Here is a 24,644-nt window from a genome sequence, read left to right as displayed (position 1 = left end):
TCTGCATGTCTTGTGAACAAGGTACTCGCTGACTTTGCATTAGATTCTCTTTTTAAAAATGGTCATATAGCAAACAGCCTTGGAAGAAAAGGCAAGTCTGCTTACAGCCTCAGAAGGTGGAGGTAATGTTTTCCTCTAAGCTAAAGACAGGCATGCTTACAGCCCATCATAATAGACTCACATTCCCTAACTCAGATTTCTCTCCCGTAATAAAACCTACTGCATGTGAGGGTATCACCTGGCCTTGCTTTCATCACCACCTGGGAATTGTGGCTCAGGGAACCAGTACAAGAAAAGACATACTCTGGTTACTGTTATTGCTATTAGTGATAAAATGTCCCTTAACAAAGAGTGCAATGCGCACCACCCGAAGGATGGACATATTTGAAACTCGGACTTAGGGGGGGAGGGGAGGGCAAGGGCAACATACGTAACCTAAACATCTGTACCCCTATAATATGCTGAAATAAAGAAAAAAAAATGTCGCTTGTCTCACACCCTGGAGGTTCATGTCTTCTATCAACATCCATGAAACTATTTCAGACTAACTTGTTAGCTTGCAAGTAGGGAAAAATCCCAGATGCTTCAGTGTGATGGATGATGTATTATAACATAATTTTTTGAATATACTTGAAAGTCATTTAGCCTAATCTCCCACTCAGCAAGAAATTTCTTATACATGTCCTGATGGATGGCATTCTAAATATCACTTAAATGTTTCCAATAAAAAGAAACTCTTCTTAAAGCCTGTTGTATCATTGGTTATTAAGTCCCTCATTAGACTGAACTGAGCTATTTGTAACTTTGTAATACTGGTTTTTGCCTGGCCTCATCTGGTATTACATTGAATAATTATTCTTTTTTCCACATGGAAGGCCTTTGGGTATTTGAACATACTTAATGAGTCTCTGACTGATACTGTTTTACTCTGTAAACACATTGATTTCATTCCATATACTTCGCATATTATGTTTTCCAGATCACTCACTCTAGACACCCTTCAATATGGCAGTGATCCTCACAGATGCTCAGAACTATAGACAAATTCAAGAGACTATATGGCTAAGGCACAATTCAGTGAAAACATCACTTGTTATTTGGAAACAATGCTTTCTATTGATTTAACACAAAATGTTGTGACCAATTTTTGTAGCTCCATTATATTGTCATATCACATTTAGCTTGTAGTTAGTTAAAATATTCAGACTTTTTCTATATGATAAAATTCAAGCCATGATTATATTCGTAAAACTGATTTTTATAATGATTCACAACATAAGCTTTTTATTTTTAAACAGTTCATATCATTTTGAATTTTGCTTCTGTCATCAGTGATATTAGTTCCAGGTTAGGTAAAATTTATGTCATCTGAAAATTTTACAGAAATTCTTTCAATTTATTAATTTTAGTCACTAATGGAAATAGTGTCTACAAAGAGGGCTATGGAAAAGCCATTAAATTACTTCTTTCAATATAACACAGACTATACTTCAATAGTATTAATCAGTTACTCAACTAGTTATAATCTACTGAATAATCCTATGACCTACCATAAATGTCACCATCATATCCACAAGGTTATCATGATTTTCTGAAATTAAAATATTCCATATTCCTGGAATTCTCTAGATTTACCAACTATTTCTTTTTAAAAAATGTCAGCATTTTATTAGATGAGTAAGAGGGGTGTGGTCTCAGGAGGATGAAGCAATCACTACATTGCTAATGATTAAAAAGGTAAAGGGAACTAGACAGCCATCTTTGCCTAAGTAAGAAATTGCTTCCCTTATCCTTAATCTCATATAAAGCTAAAGACTTAAATTCCTGTTGTAGTAATAGCAAACATTCTCCTTCACAGACCCTAGGCAAAACTCATAGCTTCTAGTGGAGAAGTAGAAGCAAAACACATTTGTCTCTGGGGAAGAAGTAGAAAATTCTCTTGCTCCCATTGCCACTGATGAAGGGTAAAGTATAAACCTTCTACCCCTGGGGAAGAGATTGGAACCTCGCCTGGGCCCAGGAAAGATACAAAGAAGAGTTCTGCTTCCACTAGACAAGGAGCAGAAAATACTCTCTAACATGAGACCAATCACACATTTAATGCAAAGGTTGGCTGCTATAGGGAAGAGTTCCAGGAGGAGGAAGAGAAGGAGGATAGAGAGGGAAAGAAAGGGGGGAGAATGGGACAGAGACAAATTCAGGTCCAAGAAGCTCAGAGAATTGTAAAAGTATAAAAAAAAAACAAAACAATAGCAACTTTGTACTGGTACTGGAGGTTCTAAGCAATGCAATAAGGCAAAGACAAGAAATAAAGGCCATAGATTGGAAAGAAAGGAAGAAGCCATCTTTATTTGTAGAAATGTAATGATCTACATAGAAAATCCCCAAATACCTTTGGAAAAGCTTTTGGAACTAATAATTGAGCTTACTAATATGTAGCAGAATATAAGGTCAACATACAAAAACCAATTATGTTTTAATAAACTAGCAATTAGAAATTGAAATCTAAAAATTATCGCCAATTATAATAGCAAAAAAAAGTCACATACTTTGAGATAGATCTAACAAAATTTATATAAGATTTTAATGCTGAAAACTATAAAACATTGATAACAGACATCAAATAAAGCTTAAATTATGCAGAATTTTACCATATTTATTGATCAGATGACTCAAAATTGTTAAGATGTCAATACTCCCTAATTTTATCTGTAGACTTATCAAAATCCCAGCAGACAATTTTAGCAGCTGACAAGCTATTTTCTAAAACTTAAATGGAAAAGTTAAGGATTTTAAAAAGCCCAAATAATTTTAGGAAAAAAAGAACAAAGTTGGGAGGACATAAACTATGTGATTTAAACATTTATTATAAATCTATAGCACTCAAGACTGTGAAATTGACATAAGGATAAACATACAAATCAACAGAACGAAAATTCAGCCTAGAAATTGGCCCACACATATATGTTCAATTGATTTTTTGATAAAGGTGTCAAGGTAATTCAATAGAGAAAGAATAGTCTTTTCAATAAGTGGTGCTGGAAAAATTGTAGATCCATAAGCAAAAATAAAGTGTCTTTATCTTTACCTCACACCATAAACAAATTCAACTCAAATAGTTTATAAACATAAAGGTAAAAATCTAAAACCATCAAACTTTTTGAAGAAAACATAAAAGAATTACCTTGGGATAGACAAAGTTTTCTTAAATAGTATATATTTTTTTTATTTCAGCATATTATGGGGGTACAGATGTTTAGGTTATGTATGTTGCCCTTGCCCCCCCTCCCCCCTTAAGTCCGAGTTTCAAATATGTCCATCCTTCGGGTGGTGGGCATTGCACTTTTTGTGTATGCATATACCCGTCCCCTCTTCCTCCCTCCCCCCTCCCCCTCCCCCTTGCCCAACATCCGATAGATGTCATTCTTATATGTGCACTTATGTGTTGATCAGTTAATACCAATTTGATGGTGAAATGTTGGCGTCGATGCGGAGAGATAGGAACACTCATGCACTGTTGGTGGGATTGCAAACTAGTGCAACCTCTGTGGAAAGCAATATGGAGATATCTTAAAGAGATACAAGTAGAAGTACCATTCGATCCAGCAATCCCATTACTGGGTATCTACCCAAAAGAGAAAATGATACCATATAAGAAAGACACCTGCACCTGAATGTTTAAATAGTATATTTTAAAAGAACAAACAATAAAAGAAAAACAATTGATAAATTGGACATCTTTGAAAATCTTCTGCTCTTCACAAAAAACTATTGACAAGATTAAAAGATAAGACACAGACCCAGACAGAAATATTTCCTCTCTATATATAGATATCAATATATATCTATATAGATAGCTATAGCTATACATACAAATATCTATCTATAGATATGTAGGTATATATCTTACAAGGGATTTGTATACACAATACATTAAAAAAATACTCTTACAACATAATGAGAAAACAAACCACCCAGTTTTTTAAAATTGGCAAAAGATTTAACAGGAGCTTTACAAAAGAACATATACAAATGGCCAATAACCATATGAAAAGATCTTCAACATTATAAGTCACTAGGGAAATTCAAACTAAAGCCACAGTGAGATAACACTATATAACTATCCCAGTAGCTAAAAATTATTTTTCCATTCTTGTGATACTGTGATAAGAAGAATGACCTCCAGTTCCATGCAGGTTGTTACAAAAGATACTAGATGACCATTTTTTTTTATAGGTGAATACTGCTCCATGGTATACATATACCACATTTAACGAATCCACTCATGTATTAATGGGCATTTGGGTTGTTTCCACATCTTTGTTATTGTGGATTGTGCTGCTATAAATACTTGAGTGCAAGTGTCTTTTTTGTATATTTAACTAGGGAGGTGAAAGACCTCTATAGGGAGAACTATGAAACACTGAGGAAAGAAATTGAAGAGGATGTAAACAGATGGAAAAACATGCTCATGAATCGATAGAATCAACGTTGTTAAGATATCTACACTACCCAAAGTGATCTACAGATTCAATGTAATCCCCATTAAAATATCATCATTATTTTTTGCAGACCTCAAAAAAATTTTTCTACACTTCTTATGGAATCAGAAAAGACCCCAAATAGCTAATGCAATCTTACATAATAAGAACAAATCAGGAGGCATCACTTTACCAGACTGGAAGCTATACTACAAGGCTATCATAACCAAAACAGCATGGTACTGGCACAAAAACAGAGACATAGATTTATGGATCAGAATAGATAACACAGATATGAATCCATCCTCATATTGCCATCTGGTCTTCAACAAAGCAGACAAAAACATACGCTGGGGGAAAGAATCCCTATTCAATAAATGTTGCTGGGAAAATTGGATAGCCACAATGTAGAAGGCTGAAATACGATCTGCACCTCTCTCAAAAATTAATTCACGATGTATAATGGATTTAACCTAAGGCAAGAAACTATAAGAATTCTAGAAAAAAATGTTGGAAAAACTCTTTTAGATATTGGCCTAAGCAAAGAATTTATGAAGAAGACCCCAAAAGCAATCATATCAACAAAAATAAATAAATGGACCTGATCAAATTAAAAAGCTTCTGCATAGCCAAGGACAAATCGATAGAGTAGATAGACAACCTACAGGATGGGAAAAAATATTTGCATGCTATACATTCGATAAAGGGCTGATAACCAGAGTCTACAAAGAATTCAAGCAAATCATCAGAAAAAAATCAAATAATGCCATTAAAAAGTGGGCAAAAGACATGAATAGAAGCTTTTCAAAAGAAGATAGACTAATGGGCAATAAGCCTATGAAAAAGTGCTCAACGTCTCTAATCAAAACCACAATGAGATGTCACCTAACTCCAGTGAGAATGGCTTTTATCAAAAAGTCCCAAAACAACAGATGCTGGCAAGGATGTAGAGAGAAAGGAACACTTACACCCTGTTGGTGGGACTGCAAACTAGTACAGCTTCTATGGAAAGTAATATGGAGATTCTTAAAAGAACTAAAAGTAGACCTACCATTTGACCCAGCAATCCCACTACTGGGTATTTACCCAAAGGAAAAACAAACTAATTTACATTTAAAACATAAAACTGTACATAAATTATACCCCAATAAAACTGATGAATAAAAATGCTAGAAAAAGAAGTTAATTTTCTGAAAACTAGAGAATGAATATAAACAATGAGAACAAAGAATATAAAATTAATATTGCCTTTAAACAACCTGAAGTTTCAAATGATAATAATCACCATTAAAATTTAGTTCTAGAAAGATTTCCAAGGGATTTGAGTGAAATAAAAGTATCTATTTAGCAGTTTTATTTAAATTATTGAAAATCTTATAAATTCGCTGCCAGTGATTTCTGATTAACAATACCTTACAGGCCGGGCGCGGTGGCTCACGCCTGTAATCCTAGCACTCTGGGAGGCCGAGGTGGGAGGATCACTCGAGGTCAGGAGTTCGAGAACAATACCTTACAAAGGAAGTATATATTATTTCTTCTATTATACATACCATTAAATATTTTCAACACTCATTTATAATCTTAATATGTATCAAAAACAGAAATTGCGCAAGATATTCTGTATTTACATTGTAATAAAATGATAAATTAACAATAAAAGTTATAAGAAATAACTACCGTTTGGAAATTGAACAATGCTATGCTAAATAAATCTTCCATCAAGGAGGAATTAAAATCTATAATTGGAGACTATTTGGGGAAAAACTATAATGAGAATGAAATATACTCTATCATTCTTAAGGATATGGCCAAAGCTAAAATCAGTAAAAACAAAAAAATCAAAGCTCTGAATGCTTTCTTAAGAAAGAAAATATAAATTTTCTATACATTACAAATAAGAGAAATAATAAACTCCAGAGAGGACAAAAACTGATTAATAAGTATAAAAATAGAAATGAATTAATTCAAAAACAAAGCAATACAATAGCTAAATATAAGATTTATTCAATTGAAAAGACAAACAAAAACAACCTCTGGCAACTCAATAGTAGTACAATATTTTATAAAAATCACAATATGATAAAAAAACTTATTTTTATGTTTGTTAATTTCTTTTCCTGACTTTTACATACATACATATACATATATATGTATACATATATACGTATACATATACATATATGTATGTATATTCACATGCATGATTTTAAAACTTAAGAATTAACAAGATATTAGTAAAACTTCTATTTTTAAAAAAGTAAAAGTATAAAATATTACTGAGAGACACTAAAGAATATTTGAATAAAGAGGAGAAATACCACATTCCTGGATGAGAAGACAATAGTATAAAAATGTCTATTCTTCTGAAAATTTAATCTAATGCCTTTAGTTTAACACCAATAAAGACCGCCAAATGATGTTTTTACAGCTTACAGAAATAAACATCATAAAGTTCATCAGGAAGAATAAATATGCCATATTAGTAACAAAGAGGACATTAGGCAGTTCTTTTCTTTCTGATAATTAAAGGGTATTATAAAATAACAATAATTAAAACATTTTCTGTCACAGAATTAGACAAATCAAAAACATGGGATACAAAGTCCAACCATAGACCCAAGTGTGCTTATTAACTTTGTATGAAATAAAGGTGGCACATGAAATCACTGAGAGAAGGACGAATTATTTGACAAGTGAATTGGGAAACCTGGGATGATTACCCAAATAGACGTATTCTGACCTCACCACTTTACAAATTCAGGACTTAATAAAATAATCTCACACACACATCAAATTATGGGAACTTTAATATAAAAGATACATTTTGAAGCATCTACAAATAGAAATCATAAAAAGCATAAGATATACCACAGGCAAAAAATTGATTTAAAAACAAACTTTATCTATTGTAATATTTATTAACTTACATGATTCCCATTCTCTTAGAATGGGGCTAATCAACGGAGTGAGCAATCATTGCCCATTACTAACTACATTCTTCCTAAAAAACTCAATGACTTCTATCATTTAGCTCTTCTCTCTAACATGGTTCTTGGTTTTCACCAAAAGTCCTATCAACAAAGCTAAATCAGAGTTATTTCCTCTGTGTTAAAATCAGACCAATCAGCGCAGAGATCGATCTCTCTCTCTGATTACAATTGTAGGTTTTTTCACTGCCACTCCAGTGAGATTGTTCATCTTGGCCATAGACTGCCGCCTGCAGCTTCGTATATGGCATCCTATGACAAATGATTAAGAACTTTTTAAAGGATAAATCATAATTTCCTCTGCAAGTTACACACAACCTAAAATATAGCTTTAAAAAGGGTATGTCATTTTAGGAAGCATCAATAAATTAATAAAAGTATAAGAACTAGGCTTTACAACTACCACTAGCATTTCTCTGCCAAATATCTAATAGGGGCATATTATAAGAACACAGTGAACACTGCAATAATTATAAGAGTCAAAAATAAAAGACTGCCAAATATAATATTCATCCCAAATTTCTAAATATTCTTTTATAATTATGCCTTTAGGGTAGAGACTGCGTCTGGATCTTCTCTGAGTCCTTCTATGTGGTTCAGGGCAGAATGGTGTTATGGTTGAAAAAACCTAGCCCAGTCTAGCAATGGGGATTTCCAAACTCATGTCCTGTACTTGTATTTCTTCAGCACCATAAAGAGGACTTGTAAATACAAGCAATTTTTTTAAAGATTCTATCCTTTTTAAAAAACACAATGAAATAGTCCCACAGTGTCTGCATCACCAACCCTGACTACCCATAAAATCTTCTCCTCCACCTGCATCCAAAGCCATTTTGATACCTCCCCCTCTGCCTTCTCCCTCTCTTTTGTTAAACCGTTTTCTCATGACTCCTGCTCACTTCATCTCATCCCTCTCTCCAATCTGATCTACTTTCGTCAAAAGAATTTACCTGGTAGAGCAAGGTTCTTGGAGAATACCTCAGCAAAGCCAGAACACTATGTGATAGACAAAGGCTAGAAATATTCGTTCAGTAAGGATTTTGTCTCATCACATGTGTAGGTGCTTATAAATATGCATAAGTGAATGAATGATTATAGAGTAATAGGGGAGAATTATCTATGATGTAGAAGAAAAAATTCTGGTCAGAATCAGAAAACCCAGTCCCTAGGCAGAGCTCTGCTCTTAGCCACTCTGACTTACCTTTATAAGATTGTTTTTACAGGAATAAAATATATATATATGGTTTGTAAACATATTCTTCTTCTGAAGTAATAAAAAGTATCAGTGGTAGATATTAGTGGTTTTCTCTTGATATCAAGTGAAGCTATGTGATAGTTTTAAAATTTCCAACATTTTAATCATAACTCAACAAAGCAAATGATCTGTCCTCTCAGGGGATTAATGTATTCATTTGCACAAATCGTTAGTCATAGAGTATAGTAAAATCTCATTAACTCAGACCCCTCTAATTCAGAAATCATCCTAGAAGAGGCAATAAGGTATAATGCTAAGTTCTGTGGCTAGAGATAAGAAACACAGAAACAGCTCTTCAATTGACTAGATTTGTATGATTTTAGAAAGTTCCCTTAACCTCTGGTTTTTGTTCATTTGTGTTTAAAGTGAGCTAAATTATACAATCAATCCATCTAATCATCATATAACTCAGGCCAGATAGATATTTTTCCACTTTATTCTTTTCATAAGCAGTGTTTCTGGGAATGGAATTATTTCAGTGTGCATGTTTTTAATTTGGAGTTCATGAATAGCCCTGAGGAGTCACATGAGTTCCCTAAATTGGAGCAATTATGATTACGTACATTCTTCTGGACAGAGATTCATAGCTTTCATCTAATTCTCAAAAAGCTCTGTGAACCTCTTTTTAAAAAGGTGAAGAACTACTCATTTCATAGACTGAGTTTTTCAACAGGTGGGGAAAAAAACAAAAAAAACGACTTACGTCAATAATGAACTAATTCCAAATGATTCTCATCAACTTGTAAAAACAAGCTCACAAAATGTTGCTTAATAATTTTATATTGATTCTGTAACATTTTATATCCCACATTGATCAATATAGTAGAAGCTACACTTCAAACTTTTACTAATGGCTGGCTCTATTCCCAATGTGGCATGGACTGCATCTGCCTTGCGTGCCTCATTATATCGAACGCCTTGAAGGGTGCCTAGCCGTTTATTAGTAGGCTCTCAATGAAGCAAGGAAGAAAAATGTCTGCCAGTTTATCCCTAGGGGAAGAAGGCAGCTGGGGAATGATCATCTTCTCATCTGGATTTGGATTGAGACTCCAGAACCCTATGAGATGATGAAAGAGTCAGCAGGTAAAGCCAGATAGATCATCTTATCTACAACTCAAGCTTTGTAATTTCAGTCGAGAGAAAAGAGACCCAAAGTAAGGAAGGGCTTTACCAAAACTGGCCAGGCCAAGACTAGACCCCTTATCCAATGGTGCAGGGCTCTTTCCGTGCTGCTACGTTGTCCAGCTGGAAGACACAGAACCTAATTATGGAATTCAAATGAGCACATGACCCATATTCCAGTTCCTTTCTTTTAATTAAATCCAGTAACTAACAACCTCCTCCTTTATTAAAAGTAGACATACCGTAAATAATCTGTGATTTTGCCTGACTTATTAACATAAGCATATGCAATAGCATCACATCTTACATGTAATATAAGCTGAACTCAAATTCTATGCCATTGTCATATCTATAAAAATATCCAGTCCTATAAATAAAATTGTGTTTATAATGCAAACTTAGTTTTTCAATAATGCTTGTTTATCTGTCTCAACTGAAAATTACAGGGGAAAAAAAGCTTCCTTCGTTAGTATCCTTTAAAACACATAGTATATAAAACTGAATGCGTGTGATTTCATTCCTATACAATTCTGGTAATTGTCTTTTAAAAACCCAATAACCCTTGCATTTCTTTTATCTTTTTACAGGAGCATCCTTTTAAACCCAGCCTATTTCCGAAATCATCTTCGTCAAGCAACAGTATTTAGATGTCTGGAGAGATATTCAGAAGCTGCACGGTAAATTTGTTATAAGTTTTGTGAAGATTTATCTCAAGTTAAATTAATTTTATTCTCAGATTCTGGTACTAGCATAATAGAGAAATAATTCCATTTCTCTCATGGAATATAAGTCTATCCAAATTATTGTGTATAAATGTCAAACCAACAATTATTGACTATCTTTTTCTTTAATTAAGGCTATTCCATGTTCATAGCTCTTAGCTTCAAAAATTCAAACTTTCCAGCCATGAGGTCACTGATAATGATGGGAAAATTTCCATCGGATAATAGAAATGCATTTGACCTCTTGCTCTTGAAGACATTCCTGGTCTGGGTTGTAATGACATAATTCTGTGACTATTTCTTTCTCAAGTTCTGGAGATGAAATCCAATCATATGTAAAGGATCCAGAAACCCATTTCTAGAGAGGATGGCATCAGTTAGAGAACACCACAGGTTGTTAGAGATATTCCAAAGTATTTTTTCCTGGACCCTAGTGGATTTTTAAAAACCTAGTGAAGTAGTCCCTAATATTCTCATCCCCAGAATTGCAAGAGTCATGCAATAGCTTCAATGCTACACTCAGAATTCCTTCTCAGATGCAACAAGGAATTTTCTTCCTGGGTCAAGCTCATCATATCAGATTCGATGAATTCTTTCAAAGAATTTTCCCCATTTCCCAATGGAGAGGTACCCGCGTTTCTTACTTATCCACTTTACCATCCCAGGAATTTAGCAAAAATATGTGATTCTAGATTTCCTTCAAGCACAACTCCTAAGGATAAATCTGCAGTAATAGAGATGGGGTACGTAAGTTGCAGGTGGCTGCTGTCTCTAGAACATTTGTAAATAACACTTCTTTGAAATTAGAAGCAAGAGTTTGAGTGGATAATAAAATGGTTTTACAAAATTGACACTATGGAGTTGACATGAATTCTGTTTCTGTAAGATGTTTCCAGGAGTTTCTTGAATTCAATCAAATGGATATCAAAGGCAGAGTTAATCTTAGCCACTCTCACTTTGCAGACAGACAACTAATATGCCACAGCATGACTTTACCTATGTGTTAATGTCATTTTCAACAATTAAAAAAAGGTTTTATCACTATCTTTTTTGCATAACGTTTTTCCCTGTACTATTTCTCCAATGTGTTTTATCAAATATATTCATATATGACTTCTTTCTACTTTTTATTTTCTCCACTGAAGTGTCCCTGTGGCTTACTTTCTGCCCACATTCTTTTCCTAATTATGTAAATGAGAGAGAATTTAACAGATGATAATGTGTCCATCTGTCCCACACTTAATGCAAGGAGTTTTAATAAAGGCCACTAGCTATAAATGAAGCTAATAGTTTCAGCATAAACAGATCACAGCTATCAGCAAAACAGCCTGATGAGTTAGTTTATTAATGTGTTTTGAATCCAATCAAAAGATTAATAGAAGGCAAGATACAACTTCAGAATTAGATTGCAACTAGTAAAAAACTGCTAGTGGTGTACTTGTATAGACTCTAAAGAGAAGATTATTAAATATTCAGGAATTTGGAGGGAGCCAGTTGTTAAACAGTAGGAGAAATTAGCAATACTGGGAGAATTTACACTACAGAAATTGGCAAGTGCTACAAATCCAGGATTTTTTGCTTTTGGAAAAGCCAGGTTACCAGCATACCATTGGCTATAACTTAATTGTATCAAGACTATGTGAGCCAAAGTGGTGACATAAATTCTTTATGGGTCCTAAAACAAACAAACAAACAATAAGAACTTGAACATTAGGAAGTCGTCGGTATTGGCCATGTAAAATTGGCACTGAATATTCCATTGCCATTGTCATGTATACCGCTGCAGTGCAATAGGTATATCTGTTTAACATCATTTGATGACTGACCTGACAATGATTCTTGAGAAAATTCCTGATATTTGTTGGTTACGCTGGTGTGGACTTTCCAACAGAGAAGTAGATACAGTTACTGTCAGGTACAAATGTTTTTCTTCTTGGTTTTCTTGGGAATTGTAGCCCTCAATATGCAGTATAAGGTTGCCCCTCCCCACCAGATAAAGAATGCAATGCACTGTGAACATAAATATCTTAGTGTATTTTAGCTATCATATTTCTAATGTAACTCAATAAATATAATTTTATATATACAGCATTCATGTTATCAATAAATCTCTTGGAAATTTGGGTAGTTTGATCCAGGCCTCTTACGCGTACATATTTTATGTTAAAACTCATTGGTAAAGCCAATCTATCAAGGTTATTTTCTCTAGGATGCCAAGCAGTCATGTTTTTGGGATTGAGTGGCACTTACCAAATACAAAAGAATTTCATTATTATGTGACTTAGGAGATCCTAAAATCATGATTCCGGTGAAGTGGATCAGCCCATATCTTGTCCAAGATAGAATATTCATAAATACTCCCTGAAAATTGAAATTTCTCAGATTTTCTGAGCCTAACCACCTCCACCCAGGAAGAGATTTCCATTAAACAAGCCAGAAAGATTCTCTGGACAATTTCTAAAAGGCTGGGCTCCCAATCAGAGAGACTGAAGGATATGCTAGCCCCTGTGGTTATACGAAAGGTATCGGGTTTTGAACAATGGGAAGATCCTTTTATTTTATGGCTCAATATCCTTTAAGTAACATTCTACCAGAAGAAAGAACAAAAATACATAAATAGTAGAAATTAAATAAAAATAACAATATTTTATTACGGTTTGGGCTCTTCAAGGATGCTGTCACTCATGAGGGGACAGCTAAGCACTGGTTAAACTGATAAAATCACATTTTCAGATCACAAAACTAAATTAAGATTGCTGTAACATCCCACCCCCAAAAACTAGCCACCCTCTGAGGCCTTAACCTTTAAAAGCAAGTAGTGTAGCTCTTTAACATCTCTGTTTCTATGCATATTGATACAGAATACCTTTGCTCAGATCTGCCCCTCCTCCCTCAGCACTCACACCTATGAACACGGCACACACATACACCATTTGGCACTACTTTCCTGAGAAAAAATAATAATATGGCTTTTTTGCAACGGGTTTGCCACCAGAATACAGGTGCCATGAAAACCACCCATAAAAGCCGAAATGGAGAAGGAAAAGACTCACATCAACATCGTTGTCATCGAACACAGAGATTCAGGCAAGTCCACCACTACTGGCCATCTGATCTACAAATGTGTTGAGATCAACAAAAGAACCATCGAAAAATTTGAGAAGGAGGCCGTTGAAATGGGAAAGGGCTCCTTCGGGTATGCCTGGGTCTTGGATAAACTGAAAGCTGAGCGTGAGCGTGGTATCACCGTTGATATCTCCCTGTGGAAATTTCAGACCAGTAAATATTATATGACTATTATTGATGCCCCAGGACACAGAGACTTTATCAAAAACATGATTACAGGCATATATCAGGCTGACTATGCTGTCCTGATTGTTGCTGCTGGTGTTGGTGAATTTGAAGCTGGTATCACAAAGAATGGGCAGACCCATGAGCATGCCCTTCTGGCTTACACACTAGGTGTGAAACAACTAATTGTTGGTGTTAACAAAATGGATTCCACTAAGCTGCCCTACAACCAGAAGAGATACAAGAAAATTGTTAAAGAAGTCAGCATTTACATTAAGAAAATTGGCTACAACCCTGACACAGTAGCATTTGTGCCAATTTCTGGTTGGAATGGTGACAACATGTTGGAGCCAAGTGCTAACATGCCTTGCTTCAAGGGATGGAAAGTCACCCATAAAGATGGCAACACCAGTGGAACTACACTGCCTGAAGCTCTGGATTGCACCCTGCCACCAACTCGTCCAACTGATAAGCCCTTGCATCTGCCTCTCCAGGATGTCTACAAAATTGGTGGTATTCGTACTGTCCCTGTGGGCCGAGTGGAGACTGGTGTTCTCAAACCCGGCATGGTGGTCACCTTTGTTCCAGTCAATGTTACAACTGAAGTAAAGTCTGTTGAAATGCACCATGCAGCTTTGAGCGAAGCTCCTCCAGGGGACAACATGGGCTTCAACATCAAGAATGTGTCTGTCAAAGATGTTCGTTGTGGCAACATTGCTGGTGACAGCAAAAATGACCCACCAATGGAAGCATCTGGCTTCACTGCTCAGGTGATTATCCTGAACCAACCAGGCCAAATTAGTGCTGGCTATGCTTCTGTACCGTATTGTCACACAGCTCTTATTGCTTGCAAGTTTGCTGAGCTGAAGGAAAAGATTGATCGCTGCTCTGAAAAGAAGCTGGAGAATGGCCCTAAATTCTTGAAATCTGGTGATGCTGCCATCATTGATATGGTTCCTGGAAAGCCCATGTGTGTCAAGAGCTTCTCAGACTATCATCCTCTGGGTCATTTTGCTGTTCATGATATGAGACAGACAGTGGCTGTGGGTGTTAACAAAGCAGTGGACAAGAAGGCTGCTGGAGCTGCAAGGTCACCAAATCTGCCCAGAAAGCTCAGAAGGCTAAATGAATATTATCCCTAATACCTGCCACCTCACTCTTAATCAGTGGTGGAAGAACGGTCTCAGAACTATTTGTTTCAATTGGCCATATAAATTTAATAGAAAAAGACTGGTTGTTAATAACAATGCATTGTAAAACCTTCAGAAGGAAAGGAGAATGTTTTGTGGACCATTTTTGTTTCTTTTTGTGTGGCAGTTTTAAGTTATTAGTTTTTAAAATCAGTACTTTTTAATGGAAACAACTTGACCAAAAATCTGTCACAGAATTTTGAGACCCATTAAAACAAAGCTTAATGAAATAATAATAATAATAATAATGTGAGGAAAAATATTCAAATACATAAAACAAAAGCCAAGACTGACTGTCCTGTGAAGAGAGCAAATGACTATTGAGAATACAAATGACATGGTATCTCTCATCTCTGTATACTCAATGACTAGCACAGGGCCTAAAACATACCAAGTACCAGTTAGAGGGGTTGTGAATTAAATTAGCTAGCTTTTGAGTGTATGGTGGTATGTAATTGAAAACTATTCAGCTACATCAATAAGATATTACATGAAATGGTTAGTAGAACCCTACTTGAAAGATAAATATGAGAGTGTGCACATAGTAGTTAAGATCATGTAATAGCATGATGTCTTCTATACTAGAGATTCATAAGACAAAACATACATAATACCACACAGGATGTTTAGTTAAAACCACACTGTGTGGTTTTAATCAAGTCACAAACAGAAGGCAAAACTAAAGGAGAAAACACAACAAAGCCTCTTTATCCATCGTTGATGAAGAATTAGCCACGTATTTCTTATATACATGAACTAGACAGGGAATATCGGATCAGAAATAACACACAAAAAATGTTTACAAAGCCCAAGAAGATGATGTGTGTAGTAAGCCGATTATAAGACAAAAGAGTGTTCTCTGAACTACAGTCAACTGGAGACCAATACCTAGAGTGACCATATAATTTATCTTTCAAACTAGACACTTGTGATAGTGAAAGAGGACACTATTAAAAATCACGCCGGGAAAACAGACGCATAAACCAAGACTGTCACAAGCACACTGGCCATGTGGTCAGGAAATTTCTTGACTTTTAAATGCTGACAATTATTTCAGTTACCCTAAACATTACAAAGGCTTAAGGGTAATGGCTGAGTTTCCTCACACCAGTAAGAGGATTCCTTTACATGTCAAATTTTGTGCTAAATCATTTGGGGAAATATTTAGGTCTAAAACCAGCAGTCCTCTGCCATTAGAACAAGATATATTCTATAGTGTTTAAGTCAAGAGCTTTAAATAAATTCATTATCTGCAACAAATCTGATCTGCTTTCCCTTTTATTTTGTATTATTAATACTATTATTTACTGTAATGTAACATGTAACATTTTGAGAAAAAATAAAATAGGTAATCTAAAATTTTCTTATGTTTGCCCTTTTTAAAATAGTGCACTAAATGACACTGGATTTCAGAGCTGTTTTATATTACATATACCTTTCAGGATTAAAAAAACAAATTGGTAAAATGCCGCTAAATTGTACCAGTTGCTTATTGCTACACTAAGATAAATTTTCTCCCTCAGAGCTAATTCTTGGCTTGCCTTTCTCACTCTTGGCCTCTGACAGTGTTTTTGTTTACTCTTATTTTACCATTTTGGCTCTCTGCTACTCTTATCTTTCTTCTCTGCACTTGTCTTTCTTCATGTTTTATGCCTGTCTCCTCTTTTTCCAAAATGTCTGCCTTCCTTCTCAGGATACACCTTACAGAGATTAGCATAATTCTCCAATGTGAGCATTCTCTGCCTTCTCATCTGTTAATAAACCATTCTTGATGCATCTCATGCAGTCTATAAGCCCTTGGTCATCCTTGGTGATTGTTGTTGTTTTAAGTGATCAGTGATTACACCTGCTTTTGTTTTATTTCATTTTGACACTCTGTATTTAAGACTACTTGAGATATTTGAATTTTCTGGAAATCTGCTTTCTGGATGAATGTACAGTGAAAACTTCAAAAGACAAATGCCTTGAAAAATAGATTCTTTTGGAAATAAATGATCAGCTATGCCTAAGATAGCTGACATATTACAGTATCAATTTTTGAATGAGAATTAGTATTTAGGGTTTGGGCTATGTATAAGCATCAAGATATCACAGAGATTTTTTTTTTTTTTTTTTTTTTTTTTTTTTGCCAAGCAGCATGTTTCTATTAAGCCAAATCAAGTCACAATACTTTAAGATGCATTCATTCATGGACAGCCTCACTGACCAGCCAAGTAGTGGAGGTTAATAGAGGTGGGAGTAGGTGGGTATCTTCAAAAGAGCCAGCAAGGGAGTTGGGAAATAGTTTTTTCTTCTTCTTCTACTCTTTTTTTTTTCTTTTTTATGCTTGCAAAACTTAATCCTGCTGGAAATAAGGTATATATAAATCACAATCTGCTAAAAGAAAAGCATGATCCAAAAATAAATTGAGGTGTTCAGAAATCTAGTAACATAAAACAGTGGCATTGCTGTAGGTAAGTAATCACTCAAGAGTACTACACCAGCAAGCAGGAAGAAACTATGTCAATTATTTTGTGTCATGGAACTCTATGATTTTAAATGAGATTATTATGTATCTTGCAAGGGAGGAGAATATTCTGACAGACTCAAGACAAGTGATTCTGAAGAGATGATAGCAGTGTTGGGAGTTTATTTTAACTTAGTTCTGATTCAATTAGAAGTGTAAAATCCATTCATACACCATGCAAGATTCTGAAAATATATCACAGATATTTTTTGGTTAAAGTAAGTTCTCATTTATGACTACAAACAGATTAAATGAAGCCTATAGGCTAATTTTTATTCTTAAACTTGCCATCTGCCTGAAGGGCTTTCTTCCCCTTTATTGGAGGGACGTCGCCATTGCCAGAGCAGCTTTAGTGTAGTCTGGCATTAGTCATATGTAACACACGTTTGTATGTTGGAAGATGGACATGGTAATTCCACCATTAAGTGACTTTCCCATTCCCTCGATATCATAAAGCTATATAAACCCTAAGCATTGTAAAAATGTTACATCTTGGTACATGATGTCTAAAACGGACATTAACAAAAGCAGATTTAGTCATTTGCCATGACTTAGTACAAACACCAGACATTAAGACTATAGCTCATCCAATACAAGTAGTATAGGAATAGTGTTTGTAATTCCAACAAAAAGAGTGAAGGAAAATATAGTAAAGCCTCAAGTTCACAGCCATCTCTTTTGTCTTAAGAATTTAAAATTATAAAACAATAAATATTATCTAATCTTATAACAACAATATTAATTTTAAGGTTGCAGTGACAGAAGGTGGTTAAAGAAAAGTAGGTGGCCTTAAGAACAGCTGTTCTTTCGAATATGTTCCAAATTAAAAGTAAATAATGGCAAGGATACATAATCTTATAGAAAAACACTTTTTAGAAACTCAGGCTATTAATAAAGACATCCAAAAATTCATTAGAGAAAACCAAGCATTGATTGACTTTGTGAATTTCTCCATGCTCCATTGATGTTTATCATCGTGATTATTTTTGTCCCTTTTTTCTTTTGAATAATATGCCAAGCATTTGCATTATCGCTAAACATTTCTAAAATAATTTAGAAATGCCAAGTTCTTGGACTGTGTGCGCTTTCTGCAAATATCGGTCTAGAGAACTTGTGGCAGACTACAGCAAAAGATTTTTTTTTTCTTAGATATAGTTCTAGTCTTGCATCTTAAAAAAAGTGGGTGGGAGCAAAGAAAACTGTGTAAGACAGAAAGCAGAGAAGCCACAAGAGGTCACTTTTTTTAATTATTATTTCAGAATAGTATGGGGGTACAAATGTTTGGTTACATGAATTGCTTTTGTACAGTTTAAGTCAAAGTAATAAGTGTGTCCATCACCCAAATAGTGTACCTTGTACCTGTTAGATATGATTTCAAACATCCGGTCCTCATCCCTCCCACTTGTTTGATTACTACTGAGTTTTACTTCCATGTGTGCATAAGAGTGCTAATGGATTAGTTCCAATTCAATTGTGAATACATGTGGTGTCAGTTTTTCCATTCTTGCGATACTTCACCTAGGATAATGGTCTCCAGTTCTGTCTAGGTTGTTACAAAAGGTGTTAACTCATCATTTTTTATGGCTGAGTAGTACTCCATGGTATATAAATACCACATTTTATTAATTGACTCATGAATTGATGGACACTTGGGTTGATCCCACACCTTTGCAATTGTGAACTGTGCTGCAATAAACATTCAACTGCAAGTGTCTTTTGGTAAAATGGCTTTTTTTCCTTTGGGTAAATACCCAGTAGTGGGATTGCTGGATCAAATGGTAATGCTACTTGTAACTCCCCAATCCTGGGGCTGTGGACCAGTACTGGTCTGTGGTCTATTAGGAACCAGGCTGCATAGCAGGAGGTGAGCTGCAAGCAAGTGAGGGAAGCTTCATCTGTATTTACAGCTGCTCCCCATTGCTCACATCACTACCTAAGCTCCGCCTCCTGTCAGATCAGCGACAGCTTTAGATTCTCATAGGAGCTAGAATCCTACTGTAAACTGCACATGCAAGGGATCTAGGTTTCATGCTCCTTATGAGAATTGAATGCCTGATGATCTGAGGTGGAGCTGAGGCAATGATGTTAGCGCTGAGGAGCAGCTACAAATACAAATTATCATTAGCAGAAAGGTTTGACTGCACACAAAATGTAATGTGCTTGAATCATCCCGAAATCATCCCAGGTACAGAGTATCATAACTTGTCAGAGGAGAAACCTTGAGTGAAAGCCACATCAGGAAACACTGCCAGATACACAAATCTGAAATATAATTGATAAATTGCTAGAAGCTCAATGTGGACAAGTCTGAGAGTTAAAAATTCCCAGGGGACAAAAACATGGGCAGGAGGCCCAAGCACTTTTACTTTATCCCCAGGAGCTCTACCAGGTCCTCACAGTGAAGACCAGAGAAAAATCCCCTTATGCTTCGAGCAGGGGGAGAAGAAAAGAAACCATTTTGAAATACATAGGAGCATTCTGTTCTTGTTAACAAGGACTGCCCTCAGGAGAAACTAACCAGAGCCTAACCTGCTGGGTTTTATCAGAACCTAATTTTTCTGGAAGAAGGGAAATATCCAATTCCAGCCCACTCTAGCCATCCTGTTGCACCTAGGGGTGAAAAAATACCAACTGAGAAGCATTGATGAAGTTCATAGTCCAGGGTCACAGGCTCACTAAAAGACTGAGACCTAATTTCTAGGACTGCAGAACACTTACCCTCCCCCCACACCTTCTCCCTGCATTACTAAACGCCTATCTATTGCAGTAGACAACATGCAGGAATAGATAAATAATGTAAGCAAAGAAATAGAAATTCTAAGAAAGAATCAAAAAGAAATTCTAGAGATCAAAACACTGTAGCAGAAATGAAAAAATGCCTTTGATGGACTCATTAGTAGACTGGACATGGCCAAAGAAAGAATCTCTGAGCTTGAGAACATGCCAATAAAAACTTCCAAACCTAAACATCAAAGGGAAAAAAGACTTAAAAAAAAAGCAGAACAGAATATCCAAGAACTGTGGAACAACCACAAAAGATGTAACACATGTATAATGGGAATACCAAAAGGAAAAAAAAGAAAGGAACAGAAGCAATATTTGAAGCAACTGAGAATTTCCCCAAAATTAATGTCAAACACCAAAGCACAGATCCAGAAAGCTCAGAGAAAAGGCAAGATAAATGACAAAAAAAGTTAAATCAAAGATAAAGAAAAATATCTTGAAAGAGGTCAGAGGGAAAAAAACACCATAACTATAGAGGAACAAAGATAAGAATTACATCCAACTTCTTAGAAACCATGTAAGCAAGAAGAGAGCAGAATAAAACATGTATTGAGAGAAAAAATTTAACTGTCTTAGTCTGTTTGGGTTACTATAACAAATATCTTAGAATGGGTGTTTTATAAACAGCAGAAATTTATTTTTCACAGTTCTCAAGGCTGAGACTTCCAAGATCAAGGTGTCATCAGATTCAGTATCTCATATATAGCACCTTCTATGTCCTCACAAAGTAGAAAGGGCAAAAAAGGGACAAACTCACTCCTTCAAGTTCTTTTATAAGGGCACTAATCCCATTCAGGAGGGTGGACCCTACATTACTTAATCATTTTCCAAAAGGCCCCATCTCTTAATACCATTACATTGAGAATTAGGTTTTAACATGAATCCACTATTATAGCTGGAGACTTCAACACTTCTCTATCAGAAATGGACAAATCCGGCAGGCAGAAAATCAGTAAGGATGTAGTTAGAGTCAACATTAACAGCACCATCAAAAATTAGAGCAGAAATTGATGAAATTGAAAATAGGAAATTAATTCAGAAAGTCAGTAAAACCAAACCTTCTAAAACAGAAAGCATCAGGCCCAAATGGGTTCATTGGTGAATTCTACCAAACAATTAAAGAAGAAATTATATTAACTCTCTACAATCTCTTCCAGAATATAAAAGCAAGGGAATGCTTCCTAATTAATTTTGTGAGGCTAGAACACTCAAATACAACAACCAGGAAAAGACATTACAACAAAAGAAAACTATAGACTAATATCTCTCATGAATATAGGCGAACAAATTCTTAATAAAATATTAGCAAACTGAACCCAACAATATTTAAAAGAATTATACTCCATAATCAAGTGAGATTTACTGCAGGTGGGCAAAGTTAATTCAATATTTGAAAATCAATGGATGCTATCCATCACATCAATAGGCTAAAGAATAAAAATGACATGATTGACATCATCAGATGCAGAAAAGCATCTGACACAATCTAACAGATATTCATGATACCAACTCTCAGCAAACTAGGAATAGAAAGGAACTTCCCTAACTTGATTTTTAAAAAACTACAAAAGCCTACAGTTAATATAACATTTAATGGTGAAAAACTTGAAACTTTCCCACTAAGATCAAGAACAAGGCAGATTTGTCACCTCTCACCACTGCTTTTCAATATGTTACTGGAAGTCTAGATAATACAATATAACAAGACAAGTAAATAAAAAGTATACATATTTATAAGGAAGAAATAAAATTGTCTTTGTTTGTACATGACAGAATCATCAACATAGAAAATCCAAAAGAATCAACAAAAAAAAAAAATTTGGAACTAATAAGTGATTATACCAAGATTTCAGGATACATGATTAATATATAAAATCAATCACTTTCCTATATACCAGCAACAAGTAAGTGGAATTTGAGATTAAAAACACATTACCATTTAAAATAGCATAAAAAAATGAAATAATTTGATATAAATCTAATAAAATATGTACAAGATCTACATGTGGAAAACTACAAAACTCTGTTGAAAGAAATCAAAGAAGAAATTTTAAAATGAAGAGATATTCCATGTTCATGTATAGGAAGACTTGATATTGTCAGGATGTTGCCTCTTCCAAACTTGATCTATAGATTCAACACAATCCTAGTCCAATTCCAGTGTTATTTTGTATATATCAACAAAATGATTCTAAAGTGTACCTACAAAGGTGGAAGACCCAGAATGGAGAAGAACAAATGTCAGGACTGACATTATCTTACTTCAAGACTTACTGTAAAGCTACTATAATCAAGACCATGTGGTATTGATGAAAGAATAGACAAATATATCAATACCACAGAATAGAGAGTCTAGAAATGGAATAAATATAAATATATAAATATGGTCATAAATAATATAGTCAACCGATCTTTGACAAAGGAGCCAAAGCAATACAAAAGAACAAACATAGTCATCTCAATAAATAGTGCTGAAACCACTGGACACACATGCAAAAATAGTGAATCTAAACACAGACCTTACAACTTTTTACAAAAACTAACTCAAAATGGAACACAGACCTAAGTGTAAAATCCAAAACTATAAAAATCCTAGAAGATAACATAGGACAAAATCTTGGGTATAACAATGACTTCTTAGATACAATACTGAAGGCACGATCCATGAAATAAATGCTAACCTCAACTTTATTAAAATTGAATTTTCCTGCTCCGCAAAAGACACTGTCAAGAGAATGAAAAGGGAAGACAGACTGAGAAAAAATATTTTCAAAAGTCACATCTAGGCCGCGCGCAGTGACTCACGCCTGTAATCCTAGCACTCTGGGAGGCCAAGGTGGGTGAATTGTTTGAGCTCAGGAGTTCAAGACCAGCCTGAGCAAGAGCAAGACCCTGTCTCTACTAAAAATAGAAAAAAATTAGCTGGACAACTAAAAATACATAGAAAAAATTAGCCAAGCATGGTGGCGCATGCCTGTAGTCCCAGCTACTCGGGAAGCTGAGGCAGAAGGATCGCTTGAGCCCAGGAGTTTGAGGTTGCTGTGAGCTAGGCTGACCCCATGGCACTCTAGTCCGGGCAACAGAGCAAAACTGTCTGAAAAAAAAATAAAAATAAAAATAAAAACTCACATCTAATAAAGCACTATTATCCAAAATATATAAAAAAAACTATCAAAACTCAACAATAGGAAGACAAACAACCTGATTTTAAAATGGGCTAAACCCTTTAACAAACACCTCAGCAAAAAAGACATACTGTTGTCAAGTAAGCAAAGGAAAAGATGCTGTATATCATATGTTATCAGGGAAATGCAATTTGAAACAATGAGATACCACTATACACCTAGTAGAATGGCCAAAATCCACAACACTGACAACACCAAATACTGGAGAGAATGTGGAACAACAGGAACTCTCATTCAATGCTGGAGGGAATGCAAATGGTACAGCCACTTTGGAAGACAGTTTGGAGGTTTCTTACCACACTAAACACACACTTACCTTGCTAGACTGCATGGTAATTTGATTGATTTTTAATTGTATTTGTTTGTTTGTTTGTTTGAGACAGGGTCTCACTCTATTGCCCAGGGTAGAGTGCAGTGGCATCATCATAGCTCACAGCAACCTCAAACACCTGGGCTCAAGCAATCCTTCTGCCTCAGCCTCCTGAGTAGCTGAGACTACAGGTCCATGCTACCAAGCCCACCTAATTTTACTATTTTTTATAGAGACAGGGTCTCCCTATGTTGCTCAGGCTTGTGTGAAACTCCTGGCCTCAAGCAATCCCTCTACCTCAGCCACCCAAAGTGCTAGGAGTACAGGTGTGAGACGCCACGCCTGGCTTGGATTGATTTTTAATTTGTCTTCGTGTTTGAAAGAAATGTTAATGGTACCACCACAGAAGAAACTTTCTGCTATTAATAATAAATAATATTGACAACATTGAAAATTTAAGTAAAGCTTTGGAATAGACCTTAATTTGAAAATAAATGAGAGTCCAGCAAGAACAACTAAAAAGGTTATTTTTATCAACACTGAGTACTACAGATAAAATTTAAGTCTGTGAACAAAATATAACTTACCAATAGTAAATAAAACAGTTTTAAGATTATTAACTTTTAGGCCCATAATAGAAGTCAATTAATTAACATTACAAGAAAATTAACCTTAAAGAGTTCATCTGTATATAATACGTGGTTTTCTTCTTTTGTCTACTAGAACACAAATATCTTGAGGGCAGGTTCTACAAATGGTTCACAGTGCACTTGACCCTGTGCTTCGTACATAGTAGCCAGTCATGCATGAG

General features: G+C 35.2%; 1 protein-coding gene and 1 pseudogene across 2 annotated transcripts in view; both read left to right on the top strand.

The window, feature by feature from the left end:
• Positions 1–24,644, top strand: part of SPATA16 (spermatogenesis associated 16) — a 248,859-nt gene that overhangs the window by 108,849 nt on the left and 115,366 nt on the right. The window contains exon 4 of the mRNA XM_012640216.1: positions 10,433–10,522. Coding sequence (XP_012495670.1) covers positions 10,433–10,522 — 90 coding nt within the window. The remainder of the gene's footprint in view (positions 1–10,432; positions 10,523–24,644) is intronic.
• LOC105806972 lies at positions 13,600–14,987 on the top strand (annotated as a pseudogene). The gene has a single exon (XR_001137305.1). The product of XR_001137305.1 is annotated as an elongation factor 1-alpha 1-like (transcript).

Source organism: Propithecus coquereli, unplaced genomic scaffold, assembly GCF_000956105.1.
Source record: "Propithecus coquereli isolate 6110/MARCELLA unplaced genomic scaffold, Pcoq_1.0 Scaffold15, whole genome shotgun sequence".
Classification (NCBI taxonomy): Eukaryota; Metazoa; Chordata; class Mammalia; order Primates; family Indriidae; genus Propithecus; species Propithecus coquereli.
Note: the sequence above shows the minus strand (reverse complement) of the source record. Positions and strands in the feature narration are given on the sequence as shown.